At 46.5% G+C, this 15,527-nt stretch overlaps 1 protein-coding gene across 1 annotated transcript in view; it reads right to left on the bottom strand.

Annotated features, from left to right (window-relative positions):
• Galnt12 (polypeptide N-acetylgalactosaminyltransferase 12) overlaps positions 1-15,527 on the bottom strand; it is a 33,894-nt gene that overhangs the window by 5,992 nt on the left and 12,375 nt on the right. Inside the window, exons 2-7 of the mRNA XM_090330313.1 lie at positions 12,761-12,930; positions 9,586-9,775; positions 6,652-6,837; positions 4,828-4,945; positions 2,479-2,655; positions 935-1,066 (exon numbers count right to left, since the gene is read on the bottom strand). Of these exons, the coding sequence (XP_090186439.1) occupies positions 935-1,066; positions 2,479-2,655; positions 4,828-4,945; positions 6,652-6,837; positions 9,586-9,775; positions 12,761-12,930 (973 nt within the window). The remainder of the gene's footprint in view (positions 1-934; positions 1,067-2,478; positions 2,656-4,827; positions 4,946-6,651; positions 6,838-9,585; positions 9,776-12,760; positions 12,931-15,527) is intronic.

The following is a 15,527-nucleotide window of genomic DNA, read 5'->3' as shown; positions in this document are numbered from 1 at the left end:
AGCTGGTGGTATGGCTCAGGACCCTGAGTTCAAACCTCAGTATCATTTTTAAACAGAAAAAAATATATAGAGAGAAAATAAGGTGCAACAGCCAAACACAACACATGGACTTTGCTTGAATCCCCACTATCTGACTACCACCTGAAGAGATAATTGAAAATTCATAGGAATATGAACTGGAAACAGATAGTAAATGAGCAGGAAATTGGTGTTTATTTGATTATGTATGATAACCTTCTCCAGCTTTGTAACATGTAAAATTTACAAAGTGTACTTAAGTGCATAGGAATGAAATGCCATTTGATTAAAAAGAGGAAAAGGCATGGAGGGTGGAAAAGGGAAGAAGGAAGACAAGAAAACCCCAATCTTGACTATTCTAGGAGCACAGAGATGGAACTCAAACCATTCTGCATCTCTGTATGTTTGAGCATTCTCTTGTATTTACTGAAGACTTCCAGAATGGAACTCCAGTGCTTCTGAGCAAAAGAGAAAAAAAAAAAGAGCAGGCCCCTCTAAGACAATGTGATTCTCAGCAACACTCAAATACACTAGGCGTGCTTAGCTGATCTCATTAGAGAAATATTCGGGTTTTTTTTGTGGGGGGGGAGTGACTGTCCCACCCCACCCCTGCCTCTGTGCACACCACAGCTGGGAGTTAGGACTGGCCATAGGGTGGTAGCAAAAACTGCCATGTGGGGATACCAAGGAAGCCTCAGCTTCTTCACCTAGAAAATGAGAGGCTCACATTTGCCAATTTCCAGATCTCACATTCTGAACCCAAACCTCAGAGATTCATGGAGAGCGGACATACAGAGATGACAAGGTAGAAGGATGTGGAAACAGAGGAGGCCACAGTCCCCAAGAAAGAGCTTTTCTTTCCCAGCACGCATCATTCAGATGTGAGAACGCCCTGCCACCTGGCTGCCCAGCTCACCATCCCGAAGAAGCCAGGCCTGTCCTCAGGCACATGCAGCTCTGGATACACTGTGTCCAGGAACCACTTGAAGTCTTTACACTGGAGCTTGGCTCGGAGCTGCCTCCTCTCGGACACGTCCCCAAAGGGTTCCTGAGAATCCATAGCACAGTAAGTCCCTGCAGGTGGTGGGGCTACCTAGCAAAGTCTGCCTTCGCAGATGCTCACTCACTACTAAACAGCACCCTGATTTTACTGGGCATCTACTGTGTGCTGGGCCACAGGAGTCTAGGATCTCAGCAGTGTTTAGTGGGGTCTTCAGGGAGTAAAGCAATAGTGCTGGAACCTTAGCACCCTGCAGAGACACCTCTGGCATGCAGCAGACAGAGGAGAGGTAGACTGGCACTGTCAGGGTGCTGCCCCCACCCCACAGCCCCAATCTCCCTTAGCTATCACACATAGCCAGAAAGGGTTTCAGCGTGGCCCAGCCATATTCTAGGTCTCTGTCTGGGAATGGAATGGAGAAAAGTCTCTGGGGTTCACTGGAGGTAGAAAGAACCTTCTGAGGGGAGACCAAGGACCTCCATGAGAAGGCAAGAATGCTGAGCCATAACTTCCACCCATAGAACTGGGCCTAACTCCAACCCACCGATTGTGGGTGCAGTCAATTTGTTTTCAAAGAGGAATGTCACAAGAGGTGTAACCTTACCTGGCACAGGACATGACAGAGGCCGGACTGGCTATGATGTAATAGTCAAACCTCTGTCTTTACCAATTCTGCATGTGCAAATTCATCTACCTGCTAAACTTATTTATAACCCCTAAATAAATACCCACTGACATTCCTGGGATGAAAAAAATTAAGTTGTTCCATGTGCATGCTCCTAAGCAAGATCTAACACGACACTCTGCCTCTTGTTTCAGCACACTGTAATAATGAGTCATTTTGATGATCTACTGGTTGTCCTGCATTTTACCCTTTTTGGAACAGTTGTTGGTGACTTTATTTATTTTTTATTTATTTATTTTTGGTCAGTCATGGGGCTTGAACTCAAGGCCTGAGCCATGTCGCTGAGCTTTTACACTCAATGCTAGCACTCTACCATTTAAACCACGGCTCTACTTCTGGATTTTTGCTGGTTAGCCGGAGATTCTAGTCTCATGGACTTTCCTGAATGAGCTGGCTTTAAACCCCAATTCTCAGATCTCAACCTCCCAAGTGGCTAAGATTGCAGGTATGAGCCACCAGTGCCCATCTTTAAACATCTCTAAATATACATAAAACCATACTGACTTGGTTGACAAAACCATCGTAAGTCTGGCAGAAATCTAACCCTGCCTTCCCCCGGAAGTAATGGCATGGTCTTTACTAACTCCATGTTGGCTACTGGAAGTAATATAAATTGACTGTATGTGATTATTACAAATGCAGGAATGAAGTTTTTTCATACTCATATCCTGAGTTTGCCCCCCTGTTTGAGGAAGTGAATCAACGATGTCAGGGAAACCAGCACTGGCTGCAAGGTTCTCGTGAGAACACAGGATGTGCGATGGCTGGCACTCACCATGCGAGCATGGGGGCTGCGATGATAGTAGAACTCCTTAAATTCATCCATCCACACTTCAGCTGCACGGACGCTGTTGGCCAGAGCCTTGCTGCGCGAGTAGGGGGCTTGTTTGGGGAAAACATGGCCAACATGGGAACAGGGGTGTATTTCCAGTGACCCTCCACACTGCCAGATCTGTGCACAGAGCAGAGGAGAAGTCTGTCCTCAGAAGTCACACTCAAGTCTCCATGGGAACAAAGGCCACTTACCCAGCATGCTCATGACACAGGAGACAGGCAAAGTACAAAAAAGATGCTCCAAAGACAAACCAAAGCCATCAGAGCCAAGACCCCAAAGTCCATCACCGATGCTCTAATGTTCATGCACTTGATTTGTGGAGGTCCACAGAGACCACTGGCAACCCAGTGACTAGGCACATAAAACCAGACTCCATTACCTGATTGCCTAGCCACAGAAGATAGGAAAGCAGCAAGGAAGGGGAGAGTTGGAAGGGACAGAGGAAGAGCTTCTAGAAGCAGGCAGAGCAGCCTGACACCTGGGAAAGAGGCAGAAAGATCATTAGAAGGACACTCAAAATTCAACAACACAGTCATCTAAGGAGACATGAACACCACATTTTTGCAAGGACAGTACAAATCAATGTTACATTTTGTGGATTTTGTTGCTGTTGCTTTGTTTGGGGGAACTTAAAATCAGGCCCATGATGCTCTTGTTTGGATTTTTTCGTGTGTGTGTGTGTGCTCATGGCTGACATTAAACCATTAGCTACATCTCCATGCTTTGCTTTTTTTGCTGGTCAATTGGAGATTGTCTGCCCCAAGACTGGCTTCAAACTGCAATCCTGAGATACCAGCCTCCTGAGTGTGAGCTATTGGTGCCCTAGATATATTTGCTGCTTATGACTCAGAGTTTTGAGTTCTCCATGGAAGGCAAAACTGTATGTGGTTTTCATGAGCAGGTAAAGTATTATTAAAGATCAATGTGTTTTGCTTTTGCGGCAGTGGTTCTGGGGATTGAGCTCAGGGCTTAAATTTGGGAGGCAAGTGGTCTACAACCTGAGTCACACCCCTGGATTTTTTTTTTTTTGGTCCATTGTGGGACTTGAACTCTGGGCCTGGGTGCTGTCCCTGAGCTCTTCAGCTTGAGGCTACCACCCTATCCCTTGAGCCACAGTGCCACTTCTGGTTTACTAGTGGTTAATTGGAGATAAGAGTCTCACGGTCTTTAGTGCCCAGGCTGGCTTCGAATAGAGATCCTCAGATCTCAGCCTCCTGAGTAGCTAGGATTACAGGCGTGAGCCACCACACCCGGCTTACCCTTAGCTTTTTTGCATCTCGATTATTTTTCAGATGGTGCTTTTGAAGGGGCTAACCTTCAACAATCCTACTATCTCTGCCTCAGGATTATCTGGAATTTTAATTGTACACCACCACACCTGGCCCAAGATATAAATGACTTAAAAATGTAAAATTCCACTGACTAGAAACTCTACTAAGATGGACTTTTCAGAAGGACTTCCTTAGCCCAGTTCAGCAGTGTGTGTGTGTGTGTGTGTGTGTGTGTGTGTGTATGTCCTGGCCTCACCCTCAATCTGTCAAGCCTAACTCCAGATAGAACCTGGGAATCTGGCCTCTTTAACAAATTTCCCAATAGTTCTCATACGTGTCCCAGATTAGAAAGCATTGTGCTAAGGGAGAGGTCACTTCGTCACACTCAAGTAAAGACACCAGCAGACAAGTTGGGCATGGTGGTTCACACCTGTAATCCTAATCTTAGCTACTCAGGAGGCTGAGATCTGAGGATTATGGTTCAAAGCCAGCCCAGGCACTAAAGACCTTGAGACTCTTATCTCTAACCTCTAGAAAACCAGAAGTGGTGCTGTGGCTCCAGGGGTAGAGCAGTAGTAGCCTTGAGCTGAAGAGCTCAAGAACAGCACCCAGGCCCAGAGTTCAAGTTCTAGGATCGACAAAAAAACAAAAAACCAACCTCCAGCAGACAAGAAGAGGAGGGAGCTACAAAGTACATGTGCTGCTGACTCTGAGTGACCTTGACCAAGTCACAGCCACTCCCCTGACCTGCTTCCCTCTGTAGACCTAGAGAGGAAAAGTATAAAAACCACAGGACCCTTAAGATCCCAAGGCTTCAAAGCATGTTTTGTAAACAGAAAATTAGCAAGCTTTTTATAAAAGATGTGTCACATGTCACTATCATAGGCACGATCTTTGGACAAACTGTCCTTGTAGAAATAAATCTACCAGTGGATCTTATAGTGGATTCCATCATTCAGAGACAGACATAGGAAGAACAGATTAACAAGGAATCCAAAGAAATGACTTGAATACTTACCCTAAAGGAGAATTCGAGGTTCTCTCCTCCCCAAACTTCCATTCCTGTATCGTATGACCCCAGATATTCAAAATAGTTCTTACTCACAGCAAACAGTCCCCCAGCCATTGTTGGAGATCTAGAAGAGTGTGGATCTGTATTTCAGTATAACTATTTCTAAGTGTACCAAGTTTACCAGTGGCTGCCCTATAATGAGCTGGGCCTAGAGGCACAGATGTACCCACAGGCCCTGCCCTGGGGAGGCTCACAGACAGACACCTTACCAGACAAAGCCTACCATACCCCTGTAAGTGCTCAGAATACAGCATCGGGCAGGGAAGGTGGGGCTGAGATTCTGGGGGGAAGTGAGGTCTGTAGGAAGAAGAGGGGCTAGCCAATTGGAGAAGGGAATAGTGCCCCCAAATGATCAAGGGTTCAGGAGAAACCAGTGCATTTTCATTTGTTCAGTTTTAGGGCCTGGACACTGTCCCCGAGGGTTTTTTTGCTCAGAGCTAGCATTTTATCTCTGAGTCACCAGTTCCACTTCAGTTTTTGTGTGGTTAGACATAAGAGTCTCAAAGACATTCCTGTTCCTGCAGGCTTCATATTGCTATCTTCATATCTCAGCCTCCTGAGTAGCCAGGATTACAGGTGTGAGCTACCATTGCCCATCCATTTATTCATTTTTGTTATGTGGGTCTGAGAATTGAACCCATAGCCCTACACATGCTCAGCAAGTACTACTCCACTGAGCTGCTTTGAGAATCACAGGAAACAGGCACATGCCTAGCATCTGTGAGGCCCTAGTTCACTCTCCAGCTCTACCAAAAAGAAGAAGAAGAAAAAAAGTTAAATCTTTGTCTTTTTCCCCCCCTAATTCTAGGGCTTGAACTCAGGGCCTGGGCACTGTCCTTGAGCTTTCTCAAGGCTAGCACCCTACCCCTTGAGCCACAGTACCATATCCAGCTTTTTCTGTGTACATGGTACTGAGGAATCAAACCCATGGCTTCATGCATGCTAAGCAAGCACTCTACTACTAGGCCATACTCCTGGCCCCAAAAAGTTAAATCTTAAGTTATGGAAATTTTACCCCAGTTTAAAAATTTAATAAGCCTGGTGCTGGTGGCTCATGCCTGTAATCCTAATTACTCAGAAGGCTTGAGATCTGAGGATCCTGGTTCAAAGCCAGCCCAGGCACATTAATCTGTGAGACTCATCCCCAACTAACCACCCGGAAACAGGAAGTGGTGCCATGGCTCAATGTGATAAGAGTAGTAGCCTTGAGCTGAAGAGCTTAGGGAGAGTGTACAGGCACAGAGTCAAGCCCCACAACAGACCAAAAAAAAAATTAATGAACTAGCCAGCCACCTGTAATCCTAGCTCCTCAGAAGGGTAAAATCTGAGGATCACAGAGCCAGCTTGGGCATGAAACTCTATGAGACTCCTATCTCCAATTAACTACCAAAAAAACAGCCTAAATACAGGGACAGCACTCAGGCCCTATGTTCAAAAGCCCTAGCACCAGCACACACACACCCATCAACCAGAAGTCGAGCTGTGGCTCAAAGTGGTAGAGCTCTAGTAGCTGAGCACAGAAGCTCAGAGATAGAGTCCACGTCTGAGTTCAAAAGCCCTAAGACTGACATGAAAAAAAAATTAAAATAAAACAAGTAATTATACTGATATAAAATCTACCTTCACAGCAAAAATATTTGGTAAAAATAAGCAAATACCCTGGGAGGTGGGGAAAGGGGGGGGTGGTATCTAACCACTGACTATCCCTCTGGAGGCCTCACTGTTACCAGATATGATAAGGCTCAAAGAGCGCCTGGGAAACAGCCTAACCTGATGACGTCGACGGGGGAACGCATCTTCATACGCTCCCGATCAGGAACCATGTGCCACGTGAACACCAGCCGCCAGTCGAAGCCGCCAATCTGTGGCTCCCCAGAGTTGCCCAGGTACTCGAAGGTGTTCCAGTCAATCACATCGATCACAGGGCACACCACCGCCGACTCGCTCTCATAGATCCTGCCAATACCCAACACATCCTGTCTTTCCTCCCAGACAGCTGGCAAGACAGCCAGAAGATGAGAAAATGACCCAGGCCTGTGTCACAGGCCTGCTTCTCTTATTCAGAGGTCTGCAGCCATGTTGGATCCCAGGCAGAGGCCTCCATGAGGAATACTGGGGAAGATTCATGGCTTCCATCTTTTCTCTCTACATTCTGGCTAAATTGGAATCCCGCAGAAAGAATCAAAGGTGACTTCCAAAACAAGCAGGTTTTCCATTTCTCATGTTTCATCACAGTTAGCACCTTAAGGTCAAGATCATACACCAAGGGGCTGGTAGATCATGTAATTCTAGCTGCTTGGGAGGCTGAGATACGAGGATCATGGTTCAAAGCCAAACTGGGCAGAAAAATTTGAGAGATTCTTATTTCCCACTAATCATTAAAAGGTCAGAAGTGGAGGTGTGCCTGAAGTGGTTAAAGTAGTGGCAGCTTTGAGCTGAAAAAGGCAAGTGAGAACACAAGGCCTGAGTTCAAGTCCCAATGTGAGTACCAAAAAAGAAAAATGAAATGGTTATCGAAACACCCAGACCAAAAGGTCAGCTTTGCAGTTAGATTTGAAATTCCAATTCTGCTCCTTTAATTCTGGCCCTCATTCCTAGCCCCCAAGTCTCAGGGCCTCGGACATACTGGTCATATTGGATCAACAGCCACCCAGAGTTAAAGTAAGAATTCTTGAGGGAATGTTGACAAAGTGAGCTGGCCCTTGTCTGCCCCAGAAGGGAAGACCAGACAAAAACCTGTGTACCTTCCTCTCCCTCCAGGAGGGTTACTGGTTTGTCAGCCCAGCTCCTGCCTTCCTCATGCACACTCAGGAGCTCATGAAAGACTGAGACACTGGAGGAAGTAGTGGAGGGCAACAAATAGAAGAGAAACAGGCCCCATGGTAAAGGGAATGGGGACAGCGCCACATGATGGCCTTCATGGCCCCTTCCTCCAGTTATAGACATAAAAGACATAGAATCATGGCTGGATTCATTATCATATAACAGCTGCGTGTTGGTGGCTTATATATGTAATCTTACTCAGGAGGCTGAGATAGGGAGAATTATGGTATGAGATTAACCTTGGGAAAATTCCTGAGACCGCATCTCAACAGAACAAAACTGTTTTACTGACACTTTCCATCTTAGCTACAGTGGACAGTGTAAATAAAGAGGATTGGGGTCAAAATGTGCCTTGGTGTTTAAGGGGGGGGGGGAAAGCAAGAATCAAAAATAACTAGAGAAGCTGGACACCACAAAAATAACTAGAGAAGCTGGACACCAGTGGCTTACATCTGTAATTCTAGATTCAGGAGACTGAGATCTGAGAACCATTTCAAAGCCAACCTCAGCAGGAAAGTCTGTGAGAATCTTATCTCCAATTAATCACCAAAACAACAAAAACAAAATGGAAGTAGATCTGTGGCTCAAGTGGCCTTGGGCAAAAAAGCTCAGGGACAACACTTAAAACCTGAGTTCAAGCCCAGGACCAGCACATACACACACACAAAATAACCGGTGCACAAATGGCTGGAGGTGTAGCTCAATTTATGCATGCACAAAGTTCTGAATTCAACCCCAATCTAGGCAAAACCAAACCAAACCATTATGATGTTCACTTTTCTCCTTCTGACTTTAAAAATATTTTTGTGGAAGCTTCGGGTAGTACAGTGGTAGAGCACTTGCCTAGCATGCTAGAGATCCTGGGTTTGATCCCTAGCACCACAATAAAATTAGGAAAACATTCAACAAGTAGGAAAACATATTATGGGTCTCTCACATTCCAAGCATGGCATTGCATGCACTGGTTGTAATGGTGAACTGACCCTACTTGAAAGAAATGCAAAGGAATATTCCACCTGGTAGGAGTGTGATTCTATATGATGTCAACCTTTTTGTGTATGTGTGTGTTAGTAATGGGGCTTGAACTCAGTCCTCACACTCTCCCTTAGCTTTTTCACTCAAGGCTAGTACTCACTCTACCACTCGAGCCACAGCACTACTTGCAGCATTTTGGTAGGTAATTGGAACTAAGGGTCTGACCAACTTCCGCTGCTGGCTTTGAAATGTAGTCCTCAGATGGGAATCCTCACAGCAGTAGCTAAGATGACAAGCATGAACCACAGAGCCCCATGATGGCAACTTTTTACATATTTATCCAGGAAATGGGAAAAAAGAGATTTTTTCCTTTGCTGCTGTTTTTCTTTTCTTCTCGTCTTGTTTGTTCACCTCTCTATTTGGGGATACAAAGGGGTACAGAAATGGAGAGACGAAGGGTAAACAAATGCAGCCATGGTATTCATTGGACACTATGTTGAAAATGAACTCTACAACTTGTGGGTGGGGACGGGAGGGAAAGGCCAGGAGAGAGGGAAGGGGTGACATTGTCCAAAAAGAACCGTCCCCACTCCCTGACTTACGTTAACTGTAACCACTCTGTACATCACCTTTAGAATAACAATTTAAAAATTTAAATGAGAATCGAGCCATATGAATGAATGCCCCCAAGTCTTCTACAATGACTAGACAGGAAGTGACAGTAAGAGCAGCAGTGCCAAAGTGCCTCCTACAGGTCGCAGTGCTCTGACCACTTCCACAGAAGTTAACCGCGGAGATGTTTGCCGCAGGCACCCAATGCCCTGCAAACAGCCGTAGTGACTTAATGAGCCACAGTCCCTGTGTCCACCCAAGGGACATCCCTTCCCTCACAGGTGGCTCACGCACCTCTGCAGCAGCGGCTCCAGCCACCCCTCGTGGCACTCACAGTGACAGTCCAGGAAGGTCAGCACCTTGCCCCTGGCCATGGAGGCCCCCAGCAGCCGGGCTCGTACCAAGCCCTCCCTCTTGTTGGCACGAATCAGGCGCACCTTGGGCAAGGCCGACAGCTCTTCAGCCAAGCGCTCCTTCAGGTGCTCTGGAAAAACAGAGGGCAGCAGAGTCAGGGCCTCCCGCTGAACACCCTCACCTCACCTATGCCCAAGGTTGGAAGGTCCCTGATGGCAAGAGGAAGCTGTTGCTGCACAGAATTCTCGAACCTTCATTTGCTTCTCAACTAATATCTGCATACCTCAAAAGGGTGAAGGCACCTGAAAGGGGTGAATGGTATAGTGCTTGAACATGTCTCAATTAAGCTGCTCCTAAAATGTTACTTTACAGCCTGATTTGTAAACATTAAAAAAACAAAAACAGGGCCAGGAGTTTGGCCTAATGGTAGAGTACTTGCCTAGCATACACAAAGACCCAGATTCAATTCCTCAGTACTACATACATAGAAAACAAAAGCCAAAAGTGGTGCTGTGGTTCAAGTGGTAGAGCTCTAGCCTTGAGAAAGCCCGAGGACAGCGCTCAGACTCTGAGTTCAAGCCAGGACTGACCAAAAAAAAAAAAAAAAAAAAAAAAAGAGCTATCAAATCACAATGCTACAGATAAAGATGGCATGGCATGTGTCCCCTAAGCGGATATTGCGATTGCTGCAATTAAACCTCTGTCCTCAGGGTGGTGCTGTTGAGAGGTTGTGGAGCTTTGGGAGATGGAAGCCTAATGGGAGATGCTTATAGGTTACCATGCAGCATCTTTAAGGAGATTGTGGAATCTCGGTCTCTGCTCCTGGTCCCAGATGTAATTACTTACCACCTCCCCCGTGCTCCTACCATGACGTGATGAATGGAGTGGTTTTACAGGTGCCATGCCCTGAACCCCCAAAACTGAGAGCTGAAGAAACCTCTTCTGCTTCTTAAGTACCCTGCATCAGCTGTTTTATTACAGTGATGACAAGCTAACTAATATACCAGTCATTATGTTAGAAGAAACAGTCTAAGGAGGACCTTACAGCCTAATGTGAGCAGCCATAGTAACAGCAGGTAACAGAAAAGAGGCCCCATTAGGCCATGTACATCTAAGAAACTTGTGGATTACCCACTCAATCCCCCTGATTATCTCGTGAGATAAGTACTAGTGTTTTCTCGTTCCACAGATGGGGATAATAGGGCCAGAGTGGCTAAGTTGCCTAAAGGTCAGACAGCAAGTAAGCTGAGGAGACAAGATTTGACCTTAAGAAGCCTGGCTCAGACTTGACAGGCTTAACTGTACATCCCAGGACTTGTTCGTGCAATTTCACTTCCATATGAAACTAATGAATAACTTATCAAGAGCATGATGGTGGAGCTGTAATCCAGCTATTCAGGATGCTGAGGAATGAAGATCGTGAGTTCAAAGCCAACAGGCCTGGCAGTATAGCTCAATTAGTAGGGTACTTGCCTAAGACATCCAAGGACTTGGGTTCAATCCCCAGATCTACAAACAAAAACAAACTTAGGAGGACACATTCATGCCAGCTTGCAGAAGAGGAAATGAGTAGAAAGGAACCAGGCACTTGGTTAACCCTGGCCTTCAATCCTCCCACCTCAGAGACAGAGGCTGATTCACATTGCCAGGGGCCAGGTGCAAGCAGGTGCGACTGCACTCAGGCAGAAAGAAAAGGAGAAAACATTTTCTCATATCAACATGGGCTTCAACTCAAGTCCTTACCTATCACTGGAGGGGAAAACTGTACAAAATATTTTAGGTTGCTTCAATGTTGATGAAAACATTTCTCTAAGGATCCTTGACATTTGAAGAGATTCATCAGTTGACATTAAGTCAGAACTATAATTGCAAATAACCTGGTGTTAGGATAACAGAGTAATATTCCCTTCCTCCACCAAGCAGAGTCAACCAGCTGCAGGGCATGTGAATGCATGGAAACAAAGAAGGCCTCACACTCAGGATGGGGGTGCCTGGATTGTGTCATGTTGCCCGAGCCATGTTCCTGAGTTAGAGCGGGTATTCAAACCCATGCAGTGACCTAGAACACAGTGGCTCAGTACTCAGTTGGCTACTAGTCTCCACGCCATACCAAACAGCAGCTCAACAAGAACACTGGCCCAGCCGCCTCTCTCTCTAGGAATTTTAGCTGAACTCAATCATCAGGATAATGGCTACATTTCCCAGCATTCCCTGCATCTAGGTGTGACCAGACAACCAGGTTCTGCCTTGTGGGAGGCAAGGAATTTGCAGATAGTGCCCTTAAAGAGAAAGGGTATGACCCTCTCACCCTTTAAGCCCTCCTTGCTGACCAGCCATGAGAGGCCAATCTGGGCCAGGCCTGGCTCGCTGGAGGAAATGGGAAAGCCTGAGGAGGAGTCAGGTCCTGACACCACCATCAATGCTCACACCAGACATGTGGCACCACAGAGCTCTATTCCTCCATGTAGTGAGGGTCTCAGAGAACAGCCCTGCGCCCACACCAATCGGAACACAGACATGCAGCTCCACAGGCCAACACACCAGGGCCCGCCAGGCACACACCTGAATGACAATGGCTGCTAATCTCACAGGTGGCCTAAGGATGCTAATCTAGTTTGGAACAAAGCTCCCCTGTTGTTATATCCCTGACATATCCCCCTCATTCATTTCAGTGGCCCCCACTTGACCAGCAACCCTAAATCCACTGGCTGATACTACTCTAGGGACATACTAGTCCTAGCCAAGTCATGGCTGTCACTATGGGCAGGCACTGCAGACATCCCTCCCCAGCTCCACAGTCCCCTATCCCCCCACCCCACCCCTGCCATTGGCCCACTCCCCACAGAGTACCCAGATTGCTCTCAGGCTGATCTGGACCTTCTAGTCCTCTTAAAGAATGTTGGTAGCAGCTCTCCACTGACCTGAGCTGGCCCTACTCTCTTTCCCATCCTCCACCCTACCTAGACCTGGGCTGCTGTCTCTGAGGTCTTCGTGAAGCACAGGGGACACAGGTAGCTTGTCCTTCCTCAGCCTACTCTATTCCTCCATCCTCCTCACATCTCCAGCCACTGCCAAGAAGACCAGGCCCTGCAGGAAGCCAAGGCTTGGGGCTTACCTCTGTTGCTGTAGTCATCCACCAGGATCACCTCTTCCAACAGGATGTCTGGGGATGTCTCGAGAACACTATAGACTGTCCGAAGGAGTGTTGACCAGGCTTCATTATAAAATGCTATGACAACAGATGTCCTGGGCAAATTATCATAATCGTATTCCTTCTCTTTGCACCTGCAAACATAACCCACCTTTAGAAACAGAAAGCCCAGTACAGTCTGGTGCTATGGATGAAATAACAAAGGAGATATGGGTAATGGTCTCCAGGTCTCCTCAGGACATAGAAAATAATCTACTGAAGGATTTCCCAGGGTCCCCTGTGTGCCATAAAGATTCCTACGAGATCCTAGGAGAGATTACAACCAGGACACCCAATAAAATTTGCCTGTGAGATGCTGCTTTAAAGCTGTAAGGCAATTTGCAGATATGAGCAACATGCAAATTAGGCAGCAGCAGAAGACAGGGCAACTGCCACACACCCGCCACCTGACAGCACTGCCGCCACTCCATTCCAATCGCACTGCCAGGCCCCTGGGCTCACACTGTCCCTCCTCTGCACTGGACACACTCCCTGGCCTCTTCACCAACAGTCAGCCCTGTGATCCTAGGAGCTGGGAAGCATTTGTCCTGGCCAGTGCTTGGTCCCTGAACCGGGACCACTAGCAATATTTCTATCACATAGCACTGTGTCCAGCTCCACCTCCCATCATCCAGCAGGGACTGTGCCTCATGACAAGGGGGTTCTGGAATACAAAAACTAGACTCATAGGTGAAATATAAGAATGTCCTTGGACAGGTTCTGCAGAAGGCATTGACCACCTCCCCAGGACTCAACCTCTTGGTATTCCATTAACTGGCAGCTTATGGGAGTGCAGCTGACTGACAGTTACAGGAACCAATGAGCTCCTTTTTTGTAGTTGGTTGTCACTTTGCGCTGAAGTTCCCTGGGTGACCCAGCATTTTATCCTCGAGGTCAGATAACAAAACTCCCAATGTCACAGGAATAAGGTGCAGCACCTGTAACTGACAATAAAATAAGGGGTGCAGGGTGGGTCGAAGCCGGATAAAGGATCAGCTAGCTATTTGAGAAGAAGATAAATGCTGAAGACCAGACAAAGCAAGGCCTCGCTGTGCAAGCTTGAGTGACAGGAGAGGAGACATACCAGGAAGAGAGGAACTAACTAATATTATCTATCACATGGCCAGCCTGCCAATAATTTCTTGATCACCTACTATGTGCCAGATAAGTAAGGACCCTGCTCCTTGGAGCTCATGTCAGGAGGAGAGTACAAATATGCAAACGAATACAGGAAGTGACTCATGTTCTGAAAAGGACATACAGAATAGGGCAATGATGAAGGGGAGTGGCAAAGAAGAAGAGGAACAACGGCAGCACAGGTGGTGTGGGAAGGCTCCTTAGGGGTGACATTTTAGATGAGCCCAGCCCCCAACAACTTACTTTCATCTCATTTCCCCTTCGTTATAGGATGAAAAATTCGGAAGTCGAAAGAGAACCTTCTAGATATTCTTTGCCCAGCATCAATGGTTGTCCAAACATAGCTAATCTGTCCCCATCTCAGGACATTTTTAAAGCAGATCCTGCATCTCTTAGAATCCGTAATTAAGGCCATTGTGCCTATGCAGAAGCTGGGGCATGGCCAGGCAGCTGGCAGCAGCAACACCAGGGGACCTGGAACTCTCTAGCAAATCCTTAGAGGAAGAATAGATAGGTAGATAGATAGATAAAGGATTCTTTCCTTCTAAAAAAAAAGAAAAAAGAGCTATTCTTTGGCATAAGCCCAGCTCCAATCTACAGCATATCTTCAGAGCTAAGCAAATGAGGAGACACTAATAGCTTTTTATGAACCAAAAGAAAGACAAACGTTGCTGGGTGCTGAAGGCTCACATCTCTCATTCTAGCTACTCAGAGACTGAGAACTGAGGATCACTGTTCAAAGCCAGGCAAGGCAGGACAGTCTTATCTCCAACTGACCATCAAAAAACAGGAAGTGCCCAGGCCCTGAGTGCCAGCCTCCATACCAGCACACACACAGAAAAAAAAAAAATACACATTGCCAATCACTAGGGAAGGACATGCTAGTTCCTAAAATATTTTAGAAATGCTAAAATGTAGGGGGAATGATAGGCTTTTGCATCAATGAGTTGTAATACTTGATTTTATCTTGTGTGTGTGTGTTCACACGTGCCTGCAAAGAAAGGCCTGGGGCTTGAACTCTGGGCTCAGGTGCTGACCCTGAGCTTTTGTGTTCAAGGCTAGCAGTCTTACCACTTGAACCACAGCTCCATTTCCAGCTTTTGTTGGTGGCTAATAGGATGTAGGAGTCTCACAATGAGAAGGGGTATCAGTGTTCAAGAAGTAATGTACCCATGGAAGTGGCACTGTAGCTCAAGTGGTAAAGCGATAGCCTTGAGCTGAAGAGCCCAGGCCCAGAGTTCAAGTCCCATGACCAACAAAAAAAGAAGTAATGTACCAACTACCTTACAAATGTAAATATAATCCCTCTATACATTCCCAAGACAATAAAATACCAAAAAAAAAAAAAAAAAAAAGCGTCTCACAAACTTTCCTGGCAGGGCAAGTTTCAAACTATGATGATCCTCAGATCTCACCTCCTTGGTTAGCTAGGACTACAGGTATGAGATACAAGTACCCAGCCTTTTGCCTTTAAAATCACTTCCTAAGGGCTCGGCAAGTAGCTCCAGGGGTATAACAAGGCCAAGTGTGAGACCCTGGGTCTTGACTTCAGTAG

The sequence above is a fragment of the Megascapheus bottae genome, chromosome 3 (assembly GCF_031878675.1).
Source record: "Megascapheus bottae isolate mThoBot1 chromosome 3, mThoBot2.hap1, whole genome shotgun sequence".
Lineage (NCBI taxonomy): Eukaryota > Metazoa > Chordata > Mammalia > Rodentia > Geomyidae > Megascapheus > Megascapheus bottae.
This window is presented reverse-complemented; position numbering and strand designations above follow the sequence as displayed.